Source organism: Numida meleagris, chromosome 1, assembly GCF_002078875.1.
Source record: "Numida meleagris isolate 19003 breed g44 Domestic line chromosome 1, NumMel1.0, whole genome shotgun sequence".
Taxonomy (NCBI): Eukaryota; Metazoa; Chordata; class Aves; order Galliformes; family Numididae; genus Numida; species Numida meleagris.
In genome coordinates, this window is record NC_034409.1 from 61,022,530 (window position 1) to 61,040,498 (window position 17,969).

The 17,969-nt window shown below is 48.1% G+C and overlaps 1 protein-coding gene across 1 annotated transcript in view; it reads right to left on the reverse strand.

Moving 5' to 3' along the window:
• SLC6A13 (solute carrier family 6 member 13) overlaps window positions 1-14,980 on the reverse strand; it is a 28,129-nt gene extending 13,149 nt beyond the window's left edge. The window contains exons 1-7 of the mRNA XM_021389483.1: window positions 14,629-14,980; window positions 12,995-13,207; window positions 9,805-9,939; window positions 8,549-8,689; window positions 7,995-8,079; window positions 5,115-5,247; window positions 1,988-2,122 (exon numbers count right to left, since the gene is read on the reverse strand). Coding sequence (XP_021245158.1) covers window positions 1,988-2,122; window positions 5,115-5,247; window positions 7,995-8,079; window positions 8,549-8,689; window positions 9,805-9,939; window positions 12,995-13,202 — 837 coding nt within the window. The 5' untranslated portion in view covers window positions 13,203-13,207; window positions 14,629-14,980. The remainder of the gene's footprint in view (window positions 1-1,987; window positions 2,123-5,114; window positions 5,248-7,994; window positions 8,080-8,548; window positions 8,690-9,804; window positions 9,940-12,994; window positions 13,208-14,628) is intronic.

Genomic DNA, 17,969 nt, shown 5'->3' on the forward strand with positions numbered 1-17,969 from the left:
AATAAATCATCTCGGGTGATTTTGCTGTTACCTGCTTCTATTTTAGCAGAACTGGATTTTATTATGCAAAACTTGTTCAGCAGTTTCACTGTATGGTCTGGTCTGTCTTTATATCAAATAGTTTGCATTTAACCTTTTAGTTATAAACATTTTATAGAGTGGGAAGAGGAAGGTGCAGGAAGATTTAGGGAATTGCAGACTTTATGGCTGGAAGAGACCATCATCAGTCAGCTCTCGTGCACAGGATTTCACAGTTCTATCCAAGGTCGTTGAGCAGGTGAAAAGCAATGATTTCCACACAGACACTTAATCACATCTCAGCTGCTTCTCCCCTGGTAGAGTCTGCTAAATAATTCATCCCTCCTTTGCACATATGTTTTCATATACTTTTAAGCAGTTATCCTTTTGTCCCCTTGTATATTGTTTTCCCTTCATCTAAACCTCCCCTTGAGACTCCTTATCGCAAGGCTCAGATCGAAGAGGTTATTATTTTTTTTTTTTTCAAATTTCCAGCATCCCTTCCTAGGCACTGCAGAACTTTGCATTTTTCCAGGCAGCGCTGGACTGCGGGTAAGCAATCACAGCCTGCCGTCCTGTGAGCACAAGTCAACTGTCATCAGCTTGGCTGGCAGGGCACATGCTGTCCCTGCACAGCAGCAGGGGCACAGTGCACACACGCAGGGCTTGGGGCACTAACCCTTACCTTCCCTCTCCAACAGGGGAAACATGAAGAGACTGCAAGCCTTGCTACCTGGTTTGGTGAGTCCCCAGTGACCACAAAGCTTTGCAGAAGCCAGGGAGCACACTTTGAAAGTGGCAAAAGGATCTCACACTGCATCAGCACACACAGAGCTGCACACAGTATGACCACAGACCTGTCCTTGCTCCCTTGAGAGTTTCAGAAAACCCCTTCCAACCTCGCTGCACCTCACAGTGAGGCGGGGCTGTCCTGCCCACCTCCTCCCTGCAGCTGAGAGAGCATGAGAGAAGCCAGCACCGCAAAACAAAGCCTTCAAGCCACCGCTTGGGCACCCAAATGACTAGAGAGCAACTTCCAGAATGCTGGACAGGATCTTTGAGCACTTCACATGATGAAAAGCAGATCTCCTTCAGCTGCAAACTGGAAACTCGTGCTCAGCTCCCAGCATGGGAAGCCTAAGTCAAACCGGCTCAACCAGAGCCACACCACGCTGGTGGCACTGGCAAATGCAGGGTCCCCAGCAGCCCTAGCACATGATCACTATGCTCCAGGGACCCTTGCTCCTTGCATCAGGCAGGGCAGGGGCAGCCAGAGATGCCCTCGCTTGCAAAATTAACAGCAGAGTCAACACTAGGGCTGGAGCAGGAAGAGTTAATGGGGTTACAGAGGGTTTTGCTGCCCTATTTTCCAGGCAGGCACCCTTTAATCTCCTTTGGAAACACCTTCACACAAAGGCTGGTACAGCAGCTCAGCTGGAGCCAGGATTTAATGTGGAAGAACTTGTCCCGAAGAGATTAACAGCAGCAGTCAGGCATGGACCCTCTGGCCAGGCAGGCAGGAATTTCTCAACAGGGATAGGGGGCAAGAAGGGCAGCCGGATCCTAGGGTGCATCAAGTCATCCTCATTCTCTCCTTCCTCCTCCTCCTCCTCACCACTGCAACCCCAGAAATTACAGAGCCCCGGAGCACGGGAATATCCCCAAGAAATGACGGGTTCAGCTGACATTGCTCTCGCTGAGGGGGTTAAACCCACTGATGGGTTCTGCCACCTCTGCTCTTGCTCCCAGGCAGTTCAGACCCACCTCAGACTAGAAAATACAGGAAAGGCACAGGGGAAGGCCAAGGGCCATCCATTTCATAGCCCTGCCTTATACCCAGTATAGGGAAAGAGGAGACAGATAGAAGGACTTGGAAGAAAAAGAGTGTGGAAAGAAAAAGAGGGAAAGAGGATGGCCACAGGCATCCAGGCAAGCACAGCTCAGCCATTCATTTTCCCACATGCCTTACCTGGGGATCCCCGAGTCGACTGAGGTCTGGGTAAAGGTAGAAGAGGATTCCCTGGGATGCCCCAGGCAGGGAGACTCCCCGGATCAGCAGGACTACCAGCATGATGTATGGGAACGTGGCCGTGAAGTACACCACCTGGAAGTGGGACGAGGGGACACGCATGAGTGCTCCAAGCACCTTGCTTTAGCCTATGGTGTGAAGAAATGCATTTTTTATATGTGCCCAGGAATTGCATGGCATGGCACAGCATGCTTGGAGCCAGAGAAAACCTTGCTAGTCCTAGGAGTGATCCAGAGTGAGAGTCAGGCTGTCACAAGAGCAACTCCACCGCAGACAGCAGTAATACTTGTCTGCATCAGCAAAGGGGCTGTGCATCCCTACCTCAGTTGCTAATTGCTACGGTGTGCCACAAAAATACCACATTGTGCTCTGTGTTTCCAAATGGTCAAACCAACTGAGGTCTCCTAAAGCTTCCTCAACAGTTCAAATAGCGTCATTAATGCCTTTGCATTGCTCCTACACATTCAAGTCTTATTGATCACCTCTAAAACAGTTGGTCAGTTTGCTGTATCACACTGGGCCAGCAAAGAAATGTTGCTCCTTCAGGTTTTTCCTGTGTGGACGTGCTGATCAGCACTCTTCAACTTAATGTTACCTTACAGCTCTTTTCTCAGCTTCAGCAGTTACGCACCAAGGAACTAAAGAACTTCTCTAGAGGAACCACAATATGTGATGCTGTGAAATCATCTGTTTCTCCCACCTGCCCATCCATCCAGAACGAGCTATTTCAAAATCCCCCTAAAGCTCACCATTGCCTGGTGGCAGGGGCAGGCTCTGTCACTGCTACAGCAGCTTCTGCAGCAGAGAAAGTACTGCCAGAAGCAGGAGGATGATTTCCCTGGGCAGCACAACCACTTTCTCTCTTCCCCAGATAATTCTTGTGAGACAAGCAGTGATTCAAAAAGATTTTTTTCTGGATCCATCCTGATGATATACTTCATCTGAGTAAAACAGCATCCAAAGGACCTGGCACTGCCATGAGAGTCCTGCTCTAAGACAAGATACGCATGTTCTGGTGATTCAGTCTTGTTATGTGGAAGGACAGAAGGATTTGAGTGATGTCCTATCCTAGACGAACAAACTCTTAGATTATCACCTCTGCCTGCAGCCCCAAGTTCTCTATGCATTTAATACACCTTGCTCTATATATCACAGCAGTCTTGGGTAATGTCATAGAGATCAGTGAAAAACATCTCCCTGCTGGGGCTCATGATTGCCTGAGATGTCTGTGCAAGCAGCTCCATCCCTGTCTGTCTGAATCTGCATCCTGGATGTTGAAGGAACCCGGGAACAGCATTCTTCAACACTGGCAAATGCCATCATTCATTTCAGTCTCAAGGTTTCAAGAAGGCTCTGATTTAGAGCTTCTCAGTGACAGTTAATCAAATCTGTGAGGGTCCTGTGAGTCTAACAGTCACCTCTGTACTCACCACAGAACCAAATTATTGCTTCAGGATATGACAGGATGAAAGTCTAATATTTCTTAGCTCATGAAATCAAGATATTTGAAAGAGAAATCTTAAAAATAACCCACTGCCTTTGAACCTTGGTGCATATTCTTCCAGGATGGCAGGTTGCGCACTTTTAGATGAATCTCTAAATAACATCAGTTTTAGGAGCTCAGAATGCAGTCTGCTTGTTCTCTGGCATACGGTTCAGATTCAGGTCTTGGTAATGTCCTGTGTGCCTGCAAGAGCTCACATGTTGAGCTTTTCACTCAACAGTCTCTTACATCTGCACTGAGACCAGCAGCCTCAATTTGGAGAATGTTTTCTTGGATGGAGGGTTCCAAACATCTATCTAACAACATGAACATCTGGATCCAATGAGATATTACTCAATGCTTGGCTCAAACCCAATCTTTTTATTTCTTGGGCATTGTTAGCTCTAGCTCCATCACTAGGAACCTTGCCGGGACCAGTGTGATCATTCTGTCACATGCTGGTCTACAACATCCAGGGTTTATTTGAACCTGATCCACATGCCTCGGCAAAGTGATTCCATCTGTGACAACCTCCTGCATCCGCAAGAGCTCCCTGGGGACAGGCAATCTCTGCATCCGAGGATGCAAACTGCTGCAAAACTGTTCTGCATAGGACAAATTCAGTTCAAGGGCTGATAAACCAGTGGGTCATGTTTCTCTACTGAAAGGTTTCTGTTTTCAAGGGGATAAGATCTCACCATCACTGATCCTTTTTGCTAAGAATTGCTTGAATTTAGCATTGAACTTGTATCTGAAATAGATTGGATTTGTTCTCAGCACTTCCCACTCTTTGTTTGCTGTATCTTAGTATCACATTTGCTGTTATTATACTGCCTCTGCTTTCTTTTACCAGGCCACTACAGCAAGAAGTTGCTCATTTCTTCTGATTTTACTCCATGGAAACCAGAAAATATTGTCTCTGCAAGCTGCTTGACTTTGCCTTCACAATTCCAGACTATCCTGGAAGCAGGAAGAACTGCTAACATCCGTGCCATCAACTTGATGGAAATGGATGCAGCTACAATTTACAACCCAGCGCACTGAGGAAACACCATCTAGATAACACACAAAACCTTTTCACTTCCGTCTGTTTTTGCTGCTTCCAGACTGGGAATGGGTCAGGAGGCAGTAGTAGAGACTAAGTAATAGTGTCAGTGCAAATGATAGTGGCACACACTGCAATAAAGAGAGGAGACAGGGATGGGGCAGCTCAGGATGGAGCTGGACAGTCACACCGACCCTCCTCAGAAACATTTCGAGAAATACCCCTGTGAAAACCAGTGTGGGTAAAAGAAGAATTCTTACACCTGGGGAATGCAAGCATCTATAGGAAGAGCTGGGACCAACAAAAAAGACAAAAAGAAGATCCCTGTGGTGCAGAGGCAGAGAAAGCTTTAAGTACATGAGAGTTACCTTACTACCTAATGAATTTGAAAATATCCAGCTGTACTTGCCAGCAGGGGCACAAACAGCTTGTTCATGCTGTGGCAGGAGGGAAGGGAACTTGCAGACACCTCTTACACATGAAGACAGCAAGTTCTCCTGGGCCTGCACTTGGAGGCTCGATGTGAGCCAAGCACTCACCTTGCCTGTGGACTTGACCCCTTTCCAGATGCAAAAGTAGCAGATGATCCACGCCAGCAGCAAACAGAGAGCCAGCTCCCAGCGCAAGCTGCCCAGGTGCTGAATGCCATCAGAAATCTTCAGCACTCTCCTCCTGTAGGGTGGGAAGAAAACAGCACCCAAGTGTCTCCAGTGTCGGCCACCGACGTTCCCAACTCCATACCTCTCACCACACCTTAGGAGCACCCAACAACTTTGAGGAGAAAGGAAGTTCTACAAATAAGACCCAGCTCTGAGCTGCAAGCCGCAGAGGTGTCAAAAACCACTCCCCCTGTAGAGCACTACTAGAATTAGACTATGGCGCCAGTACTACCAGCCTGGTGGTTCACACATGGACTCATGATTCAACACTTGCTCTCAAGCTGGCCTGTTGAGCCTAGACATTTCTTCTCCTTTCCCCCTCCAACCTTTTGAGTTTCTTGTCCTGCTTGCACTCACCAGCTCACAAGACCAAGGCCTTATAGTCTCACCCTTGCCTTAAAGCAGCTTTCTGAGCTGTGGGTATGTCAAATCTTCCTTACCATTTACAGAAGCAAGGACTCACTCTCCTCCTTCTGTCTCCTACATTGCACTGATGGATCTGAGTGTGAAACACTAAGGTGTAGTTCCAAACCCCAATCCTGAGATGAGCAGAGAGGGACATGTGCCACTTTAGAGCCTCAGCAGCAGTCTGTGGAGCACGCTCACAAACCCACCCTGCTGCAATTATCTCCAAATAAAGGCTGCATTCCTGGAGAACCACACTCTGAGATAGACTGAGAGGATAAGAGGGGTTCACAAAAAATAAATAAATAATTAAATAATTAAAAATTAAAAAAAAATCAGAAAACAAAGAAAATCAGCGGAAATCAGGCTGTTTCTCTGAATATTTTATTTTCATCTTGCTCTTCTTCCCTGTTTCTAGGGACATGGACTCTGTAACCAGGGGGGGAAGAGTAACCAGTTAGTGTGTAACTAACAGGGCACTGTACCGCATCCAGGAGAGGCCACAGAAGTGTGCCTTCACCCCAGTGGCAGGTCAGTGCTTCCCTAGGAAAATCCTTCCTCCTGCACTCCTACCCCAATCCTACACTGGAAATCACCAGTCCTGTGTGCTGGTTCCCAGTAGCACAGGGATGCTCACAGCAGTAAAGAGAGCATCGGCTTTTCCAGCAGCCAGCCAGAGCAGTCTGAGTTCTTAACAGCATCTAATTGCCTGCAAGCAGTTTAAAGGAAAAAAGGGAAAAGGGTACTGTAGGAGAAGAGGAAAATACCAACTATGGAAGGAATTAATGCCATAAGCTTATTAGCAGCAATGTATGTACTCAGCGTCTTCCAGCCTGTAACGATCTCTCTGCTCACAGGCAAATGCAAGGAAAAGTGCTTTGCCCTGTGCTGCCCCAGGGATTCTCTAGGGACATGATGTGCTCTGTGCTGGTGGCACACGGCTGTGAGGGTAGAGCCCTTTACCAGCCACAGTTTACTAGGGTAATTTGTGGTGGCACAAGGGGATGTCTTCTCAGTCTTTCAACCAGGACTTGGTGCTGGGCTGTGTCCATCATCAGAGATCACAGCCAGCAGGTCTATGCTTTCATGCCAGAGATAAAGGTACTCTGTACTTTGGAGTAACTAGTGCATGGGCACAAGGGAAGGAGACCATGAAAATGAGGGAGCAGATTTCACCAGGCAGTGAGCTGAACTCAGTACTTTGTTCTCATTTTGGTGAGCTTCTCATGTTGGCCATATATTCTCATATATGGCTTTCATATTAGTCACTCTGAAATAAACGTTTTTAATATCTAATATGTATTACCTACTGTCTAATAAATACATTCAGTAATTCAAAGGGCTTTAAGGTCTCCACTTCAACAGCTGACCATGCTAAGGCTTGCAAAACATGCAGACAAAGACCCACCACAGTGATGCTGCAGAGTGGATCACCACAGATCTCACCCTGCTTCCAGCTGTGGTCTTAGGACCCATATCCTGAGCATGGACACAGCCATCAGGCAGGTCAAGGGCTGCAACCTATATAGAAATACTGATCAAAGCATATGGTAATGGCTCTCATATCCTGAGGCAGTAACTCTAATTTTAATGAGGTTTGTACGTCTGATCCATGGTTTGGGGATAGGGAACATACAGACAGTTCACCTGTGCTGCAGGAGAAAACAACTGGGTAGGGGAGTTCATGGGTGGCAATGAGGAGCATGAGAGGAGGCAGGGAGTACTCAAATAGAGTTACTCAAACAGAGTAAGAGGGAGAGCAACAGTAGAGGAGGAATAAGGGAGAAGAGGAAAGATCAAGATTCAGAGGAAGTAAAGCAACAGTGAGGCAAGCTCTTGCAGAGTCAGATGGCCTTTGCTGAAGTCAGTGAGAATGAGAAGCTCAAATAGTCCAGGGATATGTGAATACAGTGTAAGACTTATGTGTCCAACTCACTAGTTTTATATTTTGTTGCCCTCTTTTTAATGTTTTAATAAAAAATGTAAAAAAAAAAGTTTTCTTATTTATGTATCTTAACAATATTATATTTTTTATATGCAGCCAAAGACAATTCCTCTTCACTCAGTGCAGCCCAGGCAAATCAAGAGGCTGGACACTTACGGTGTAAGAGAAGGACGCATCCACTGGCACTGAGACACACCAGCACAGCTCTGGACAAACACCACAGGCTCAGCGATGCCACCCTTGACTGACTTTGCTGTCCCAAAGAGCCTTTGCCCTGACCTGCCCAGCTTGCTCTCTGTGACCTCTTCTGACCAGCATGGTTTAATAGGAAGTACCTCTGCGGGTTGGTTCATTGCCTGGAGATTGCTTGTCATGGAACAAAGAGGGTTACCAGCCTGTCCTTTACTTACTCCCAGAACTCAATGACCGGGGAGGTAGCATTTTCACTGGTCACATTTAGGGTTGAATTCGCCCTCTGGAGTTCCATGCAGTTCCCTGTGGGAGAGGCCCAGGGAGAGAAGAAGCATGAGTAAGGGTGGCTGAAGTACTGGAGGGTCAGAAAAAATGCTCCCTTTCCATCCATGGTGTCAATACTCATCGGTACTGACTCAGAAACAAATTTTGAATAGTCCCAAAGATGCACCAAAGGAGTCCCCTCCAGGACAAGGCTGGCAGGAAACCTGAGACAATTAAGAAGTTGGCATTTAATTTTTCCTTCCAGCAGGCAGTGAGCTGTCCCGACCAGCACTGGCTCTGTGGCTAACACACAACAGGATGATGGGATTTTTCATCACTGCCAAGGAGGAAGATACCCTCAGGGGCTGCAACCTCTTCCCCAAAGCACCAGCAGCAAGGTCACTGGGGGCTCCCCACACCTACAAGCCCCAGTGCAACCCAATTTTGGGTTTCATGGGTTCAGCATGGGCATCCTTCTTCCCAGAGCCAAGGGGCCCTCCAGACCCACCTGTGTTCCACTCATGATCACAGCTGCCCCAGGGAAGGTCAATGGTGAATGAACTGAAGAGATAGAACAAGGCCCAGGCCAGGACAACGATGTAGTAGAAGTTCAGGAGCACAACGATGACCTGTGAGGCATAACCAATTCCTGCAGAAAGGAGGCCCCAAGTGAACCACGTGTTGAGAGGTGAGACCAGGCTTCACCAAGGGGTCAGTGCCTGTCCCTTGGACAACCCTTGCTGTGCTGCATCCCTCCTCCACATCTTGACTGTGCTACTGGATCAACACCAGCAAGTCAGCCACTCGAACCGTCATCTCCTTCCCACATCCCACCATGCATGTAGGTGCTTTAACCCAACCTGCACCAGCAGCTGGGCTTGGAGGGCAGACAGTGTGAGATGAATGTGCTTTTAGTGCCTCAGATCTACTTGAAATGCATCCCTACAGGGAACTGAGGTTCTAGGCGTCAGGTGTTGCCTGGCCAGCCATGTGGGGAGCTGAATCTGCCCAGCACCTCCAGGCCTTGAGGCAGTCCACCTGAAGCACTCTGCGGCATCCAGCCCCAAGGCAGAAGGAAGGGCCAAGAGTCTCAATGGGGGATTGGCAGGTTGTGGCTGGAAAGCTGTCCAAAGGGACAGAAATGCATGACAGTGCTCCACCTGCTGAATAACACCTCTTCCACCAAAATTCAGTTTTTCTTTCATTTTCTCATCCTTCTTGCTTCTACACTGTTCGGGAAGTTTTTGTGTTAACAACATGCAACTTCCCTGAAAGGTGCCAAAGGAGTATCTAAAGGATTTGGTATGTAGGATAGAAGCAACTGTTAAGACCTGAGGACCTGAGAGATCACAAAAAGTGACTTGAAACTGGATTATTGTACTGAAATAGTGCAAGAAGTGGATCTGACAGTTAGTGATTTATTAAGACAGCTGACACCTTCCACCACGAAGGTTTTAAGCCCTCCACAAATTCAGGAAAATGACTTAGCACTGAATTAAAGGGACAGAGGTATATTTTAAATAAGTTCCTGATAACTGCCAGGAGCATTTTTATCATTAGATCTTGGTGGACATTTTTATTGGGTGCAAAGCTTCTGGCCAGAGATCTGGACATGAAGAAGGAATCCAGGATTCAATGTAAGAACAGGAACTGTTTGGTGAGAAAGCGTAATTTTTGGGAAGGTTTGGGGTCTGCAAGGGTGGTCAGAGAATGAGCACAGAGCCCCCACAGGTCCCCAGGGCCCCCCAGTATCAACCCACTCACCTTCAAAGAGGGGGCAGATCCTCCGCCAGGCCGTCACACCTCCCTGGCTGGTGTACTGTCCCAGTGCCGTCTCCAAGAAGAAGACAGGGATCCCACAGGTGAAGAGGAATATGAGGTAAGGGATAAAAAAGGCACCTGACAGATTCAAGCAGCACACAGGAGAAATCAGCTCCATCAGGTGGCTGGGTTCAGCTCATCAGTATGCATCAGTACAGGTTAGGGGCTGACCTGCTGGAGAGCAGCTCTGCAGGAAAGGACCTGGCTGTTCTGGTGGACAACAGGTTGGCTATGAGCCAGCAGTATGCCCTTGTGGCCCAGAAGGCCAATGGTATCCTGGGGTGCATTAAAAAGAACATGCCAGCAGGTCAAGGGAAGTTATCCTCCCTTCTACTTTGACCTGGTAAGGCCACCATTAGACTACTGTGTCCAGTTCTGGGCTCCCCTGTTCAAAAAAGACAGGGATCTCCTAGAAGGAGTCCAGTGGAGAGCCTGGAGCATCTCCTGTATGAGGAAAGGCTGAATAACTTGGGTCTGTTCAGCCTGGGGAAAAGAAGACTGAGGGGGGAATCTCATTATGTTTATAAATATCTAAAGGGAGGTGGGAGGCAAATTAATGAGGCCAGGCTCTTCTGTGTGGTGTGATAGGACAAAAAGCAATAGCCTAAAACTTGAACGTAGGAAGTTCTGTACAAACATGGGGAATAACCTTACAGTAAGGGTGACAGAGCACTGGAACAGGTTGCTTAGAGAAATTGTGGAGTCTCCTTCCATGGAGATATTCAAGACCCATTTGGATGCCTATCTGTACAATCGATTGTAGGGTACCTGCTTTGGCAGTGGGGTGGACTCGATAATCTCTGGAGGTCCCTTCCAACCCCTGCAATTCTGTGATTCTGTGATCTCCAGCCTGGCCCAGAGCAAGTCCCTCTGCGATACTACATGGGGACAGCGTAGGAAGGATGTAGGCTGAGAAGGGTAGGAAGGGCATGGAAAAAGGGATTTTCCTCAAGTTTTATTGCTCAGAGCAATGTGATTGCCTTAGAAACTTAGCATTTGGGAAAGAAGGTAAGAAAGGAAAGACTCTAGGTCTTTTGTGTGTGTGTGTGTGTGTGTGCAGAAAAGAGTTCTCAGTAGTTGCATATAAATAAAGGAGAATCTCCTGCCATAAAGCCATTATGATTTTTGAACAAATTTTCAAATTCTTTCACACTGATTATTCTGACTGTCTGTGGATAAAAACACCAAAACACTGAGGGTACATGCAGAGTAATACCTTTACCCAGCTTGGGTTTGCTGACAAAAAGAATATGCAAAGGGAAATAAAATATCACAGAAATGTATATCCCTTGCACCAGTAGCCAGGGCTGCCCTTCTGGTCAAGCCCTGCCATGAAACCAGGCAGAGAAGGACAAAACCCTTCAGGTGTTTGGCTATCCCAGCCTAGCGTTAATTGCAGTAACAGCTTTCACCCTGCAGAGCCTGAAGGATGGTCCCACAAGCTGCTCTAGACCCCCACTTCATTGATGACTCATTGAGGAGACTCAAGCCCTGCCTTCCCCCTGCATAGTCCTCTTCCCTGCCAGACACATGCTAACTGGCTCTTGGGTCAGGCTGATGGGAGTGCAGAAGGAATAACAATCCTCAGACACAAGCAAACTCAAAACTCAAGAGATTTCATTAAGAAGCTTAGCCAGCATGCATGAGTGGGGAAAGGGAAGGGGTTTGGGGATCAGCCAGAAGTCCCACCTCATGCTCAGTCCGATGGGGTACAGGGCCACAACAAGATGAGGTGGGACACTGCAACACAGACCCTCTGCCTGGCATAGGTGGGATGCTGCATCCCAGTCCCTTCCCTGTGGCACTAGGGGTGCACACCAGACAGGCTGCCCCAGTATTTCCCAATCAGCTGAACCTGCCTGACACAGGATGGCCTGGCCACCACTGAGCAAGAGTGAACAAGAGCTAAAAGAACTTTTTTTTGGTCTGTTTACGCTTTTTTTTTTTTTCCCCGCCCCTGTACTGAACTTAAATATGGTATCACTAAATACATAAGAAAGACAAAGTGAGAGTTTAAAGGTCCTCAGTTCTATTTAAGCACCTGAGAAGCAAGTGCCTGGACCAGGCTTCTCAAAGAAGCACAGAACAAAACCTCTGGCAGCTTTTAAAATTAATCCCAGTGCACTCTGAGGGACTTGGTGCCTACAGCAGCCAGAGTGAGGTTGGGCTCCAGAGGGAGGAAGGCCTCGGCTGTGGCCTGGCCTGGCCTCCCCGCCTGCCTCAACAGCTCTGCTGCCCACTGCGCTCAGGCCTCGTGGCCTTGCTTCAGGCTCAGGCTGTGGGAAGGCAGGGTGAGGAACCCTTCTGCTATCCGACCACTGATGGCAAACCCTCTCTGAGCTGTCCCCTGCCACCAGCACCAGAGGGCTCAGTGGGCAGTGATGCCAGGCAGGCCCCCAGCCCTGCTGTCTGTCAGCAAGGGGAGCAGGCACTGCTCTCACACAGCCCCACGGGAAGGGGAGCAAGAACAGCCCTCCCTTTTGAAAGAGAATAACATTCCCAAGCACATGGTGAAAAGGAACAAGCACCAAGCAAAGCACAGCATGAAAGTAGCTAAACAGTGGCTAATCCTCTTTTGTGCCCAGAGAGGAAAGCAGTTTAGCAGGCCTTTGCGGCTGCCCCCAGCTAACGCCAGGGGATTTCAGCCCTGGCTCCCCAGTGCCCACCAGCTCCCCGTCAAGTGTTGCACCCCTCACTCCTGCCCTTCCAGAGAACCCAATTAACAACCAATCACCAAACAGAGAGCAGCTCCCTCCCCACCTATCACTGAATCCAACTTGAGAATATCTTTGGGCTCTCATTTTTTAAATAAAATTTTCTATCTAAAAAGGCTGCCTTAATCTAAAAGCAGGCACAAAACTCTGTACAAGTGCAGCCTGAGGGTGGCCAGGGGTCATTGCTGAGCAGGGAGCCTGCGCAACAGCATCCATGTACCATGTACAGGTAACAGCCATGTTCCTTCTGCCTCTCAAGAACACAGATCCATGCTTCATTGCCCTGTAATGGAGGCCTGGTTTGAGTCTTACGGCTCAGGCACTTCTGCACAGCTGCTGCCAGTGGTGAGCAAGGCTCAAGGGGTGTCATGGGGGGAACGTGGTGACCAGTGCCTGAAGCTGGCTGGGGCTGCACTCACCTCCACCGTTCTTGTAGCAGAGGTAGGGGAAGCGCCAGACGTTTCCCAGGCCGATGATCTCCCCAGCCACTGACAGGACGTATTCCAGCTTGTTGTTCCACTGCCCTCGCTCCAGAGTCTCATCCTCCTCCTCCTTCTCCTTCTCCATGCTGGGTTGTGCAGCCACCGTTTCGCCATTACTAACAGCACCAGGAACTCTGTAATCCATCCCACCTTCAGAAGGATTTTCCTTTGTTATGTTCAAAATAAGCCATACAATAAGGCCAAAATTTGGGCTATGGAGGGCAAGAGAGGGGAGAGATGTACAAACACCACGTGCTGAACCCTTACTTGTTCCTTATAATGATTCCTGCTAGAGGAAAGGTGCCAAGAGCATATATGAGCTTTGTCTGTGCGAGCCATTACTAGTTTCATCATTTTTAATCGACCCATCTGAAAACACTCCTGCTTCTGGAAGCCCATCTGTCTGCAGGAGCTCCCACAGCAGCAGAGACTGGGAAACAGAGTTGGAGCTGGAGAGGGGTGAGAGTAGGATTAGAAACTTAATGAAAGGTTTTATACAGTTTTCTCATCTCCTCTGTTGCCATTTACTAAGGTCTGGCTTCACAGACCATGTAGTGAAAGCCAAAAAGCAGAGAAAATTCTTAGATGTGGAAAGACAACAAAATGAAGAGTTTTTGCTTTCAGCGGTGGCAGCTGTTAATAGTGATTTACTAGATGTGACATAAGAGTAACTTGATTTTGAGGATGATGCTATCCTTTGTGTGCTGAAAAAGAAAAATTACAGATGCCACAGCCACACGAGTTCTCTCCTCCCCAAGGCTCTGCCTGCTCCCTGAGGAGGCTTTGGCACTGGCTCTAGAGCCACCAAAATTTTTCACTCAGAGGGCAGTGATGCCCTGACACAGGCTGCCCAAAGAAACTGTGTATGCCCCATCCCTGGAGGCATTCAAGGCCAGGTTGGATGGGGCCCTGGGCAGTCTGATCTGGTGGGTGGCAGCCCTGCCATGGCAGGGGATTGGAGCTGAGTGGGCTTTGAGGTCCCTTCCAATGCAAACCATTCTGTGATCCCATAATTTAGGAGGCTGGAGGTGTTTTAGCCTGTTCCTTGTGGGCACGATGCCCTTCTGGCTGCAGAGCCCTGCAGGGCAAAGGCTGAGGGCAGTTGTTCACACCAAAGCCTGGTACTGAAGTTGGGATCACTGAAGACCCTTTCACCACCAAGGACACCTTCTTCCACCAGGTTTGCCACAAGGTCTCAGCAGCCCATCAAGCCCCAGACTAATGCAGGAAATTTTGGCCATCCATTCACGCTGTCACCAGGAGAGCAGGAAAAAGCACTGGCAGCAAATGACACTCTTCCTCCATCCGGGGAGGGGAAAAAAAAAAACAGGCAAAGCAGCACTTTGACCCTCTCCCTCCCTCCCTGCCCTGCATGGCCCCCTATAAAGCACTTGAGGAGGCAAAGAGGAGTGAGGAGCCCTCGCAGGAGTTTGACAGCAGCTGCTTGGAAGGATCGGAGGAACCGTCAGTAGAACAGGCAGCGTTAGAAAATGATTAAACGAGCAGAACACGCGCGGTGACCTCTCATCCACACGAGACACAGGTGGGCATGGGGGGCAGGCATGGGTTACCTGGAGGATGGCACTGTTGGAGCACTAGCCGGCAGGAGAGGTGAAGGCAGGACCGAAAGGTGCTGGTGATTTAAAGCGTGGAAAGAAAAAATTCAGCCGTGGTGTAATCCTAGACTTCGCCCAACCCACATTCCTTCCCCCACCCCCCAGGGCCGGACAAAAACCTACACATGACTGATTTCATGGCCAGTGCAAAGGGGCTCTTTCCCCCTGCCTGCCTGCGAGAAGTTCTTACTGGTGCTGCTGGTCTCTTGCCACCCTCCTGGCCAGGGATTTCTTAGCTCCAGCACAGTTGCACGTGGTGGTGCCACTGCCCATCGTTGGCCATGGAATTACAGGAAAAAGCATGAGCCGAAACGACAAGCCCAGCCGAGGTAAGAGCTGAATCTTGGCTGAATGGGAACTTCCTGCCATGGGGTCTGCAGGGAATGTGGACATGGGGCAGCTCCCATGCCACACATCACCCCATGACCTCCAATCAAGCAGCAATGGGAAAACCATGTGCAACTATGAAAACCAGCCCTGGGACCCCACAGGGCTACAGCATCGGCAGTGAAAGCACTGGAAGGAGGTCCTCGTCCTGCAGCAGGTCATTATCTGAAGGCATTAGGTCCATGTTTGGAGGCCACAAATGAGGTATACAACCCGGTTATTGTTCACAGTAGGCACGTTACAGCTGTGATGGCGCAAGGATGTAAATGAGGCAAGGTTTTAAAAAATATTTATTGCATCTGCTGGTGAATATCTGGAGCAAGAGAAAAAAATCATGCTTTTGGGTATAGAGCCAGGCCTGCAAAGCGGCAGCAGAGTCTGAACTGTAGGCAGGCAGCTCACAGAGTTACTAGAGAAAGAAGAGGAAGAAAACATTGCAGCCACGCCATATTAATCAATGGTGGATCCACATCCACACTGCTGGGCTTCCCACAGGAGAAACAGGGGAAGAGAATCATAGAATCATAGAACAGTTTGAGTTGGAAGGGACCTGTAAAGGCCATCTAGTCCAACTCCTCTGCAATGAACAGAGACACTCAGAGGCAGATCAGGTTGCTCAGAGCCCCGTCCAACCTGACCTTGAGTGTCTCAAGGGATGGTGCATCCACCACCTCACTGGGCAACCTCCTCCAGTGCCTCACTACCTTAAGGGATTCCTTTATAGGAATCTGGAGCAGGAATGGTTTCACTCAAGAAGTGATCATGTACAGTATGACTTTTTTGTCACAAGAAGAGAAGTCCAGGAAATAAGAGAGTGGCAGAGAAGACGAATACGTCATCCACTGCATCTCATAGTGCAGTAACTAATGGCATTGGATTAAATACTCAGATTTAAAACAAAAGGAAATACTTTCCTCACACATACTGCATAATTTATTACGTGTGGTACCCATGGCCATTGCCATGGAGTATTGTTCAGACAGCGACCAGGCCAATTCACACAGGATTCTGCTGCAGCAGGGCTTTAACAGATGCCCAAATAAAAGAGCCATCTCCAGTCCTCAAGCTGGAGATTGCTGGAAACCAGGGAAAGTGTTGCAGAGGGAAATTCTTCCGGAGGGTGAGGATGGGAGAATGTCCTTGGAGATAAACCATCTGACTGTCAATAACACAGTAAAATAGCAAAGGTAAGGCAACAGGGATAAAAATAAAGAAAGCAAAGCCAAATAGTTCCTTGCCTTGTGCAAAGGATTCTCATAGGCAGAGAGGAGACTGAATAATGAAATGTCTATACAGATTCTCAAAACTGTGGTGTGCATCAGCATCGCTGCAGAAATGTCCCTGGATAACAATGATAACTGCAGTGCACCTGTGACAATATTCTTATCAACCATTTAAACAGAAGACAAACTAATGGGCAGGAACTAATGGACTATGATAGGAAACGGTGTAATCAATAACAAACTATTCAATTTCTGCCTGGACAGATAAGACTGTGCTGAACGCAACAATAAGTTTAAAATGAAAACAAATCTTCAGTGTAAACATAAGCAACAAGGAGAAATATTAAATCTACAAATATGAAAGAAAGCTGGAAAATCCTGGGCAAAGCCACGTTTATAATAAAACATCTCTTTCAGTGTCTTCTGGGGAGAAACAGAGAAAAGTCACTACGGTTTTGAGATATTACTTGAAAGATCAGAGAGCTTAAAAAGAAATAATTTCATCTTTTTACTGAAGATGAGAAGAGGACCAACACATATCACAAAAAATCAATGAAGATTACAGAAAAAGATGAGCTGAATACATATTTTTAAAATTGCAGAAGGCAAGGAAACTGTGGGGGTCGTTAATCAGCCCATCAGAGGCAATGAAAATCCAAAGGGAAAAAATGCACGGGATGAAATCAATCTAGATGCCTAAGATTCTGCATCCGTATGGATATCTAAGCCAAACTGGAAGAACAAAGACAAGCAGAAGCAAGCACTTGGGAAATAGATTTGCTAGAAACAAATAAGAGATACGGAATAAAGTGAACCTTGGGGAAAAACATAGGAACCAGCCAAGATGAGATGAGTGCATTTCTACTGGGCCGTATGCTGCTGGGTTGTTTCACTGTCCATGCTGCAGCAGTGCCTTTCCTGGGGTGCTGAGGGGCAGCTGGGACAAGGACACACTGGTCTTTTCTTCCATGCCTGTTTAGGAGGTTGATGATGAGACAAGAGGGAGACGATTGCTGCTGCTAAGCCACCAAAGGACTTGTAGGAGAGCAGCCAGGGCTTGGCCACCCTGCTGCTCTGGTGTCCAAAGGAGCAGAGGCCATCGCTGGATCCATGCTGGATGTTGGCTCCATATGTGAGCTGAGCACACAAAGCTTCCCCACCTCCCACCCCAGTCCCCCACCATGTGTGACAAAGTGTCTCCCCGCCCCAGCGCTGTGTAATCTCACAAGCCACCTCCCCGCTTCCAGGAACAAAATTTGCCGTTATGCTATCTGGGAACCAAAGGCCAGAGCAAGTGCAATGCCTTTTCTCCATCTGATAACCACCAGGCTAGCAGCCTTTTCAACCTGAAAACATTATTAAGCTTATGTGGAAAAGGCAGTTCAGAAAGATTCTCACAAATATGCACAAGAAGGGGATAAATAGAGACTGATACTGCAGAGAAAGAACTCAAAATAAGCACAAAGGATTGATCCCTGGCTTGAGCCACCAGGTTCAAAGAAAGGCACATTCATTTTGAAATGGCGATGGCAGAAACCGAAAGTCATAGAAAGAGCCTGCAGCTTCCACAGCGAGAGAAAACGCTCCCATGGCCATTCGTGCAGGCTCCCACAAGCACAACCTCCCCAGAGAATATGGGCTGCCAGACAGCTGCCCAAACAGTCATGGTCACAGGACAAAAAAATC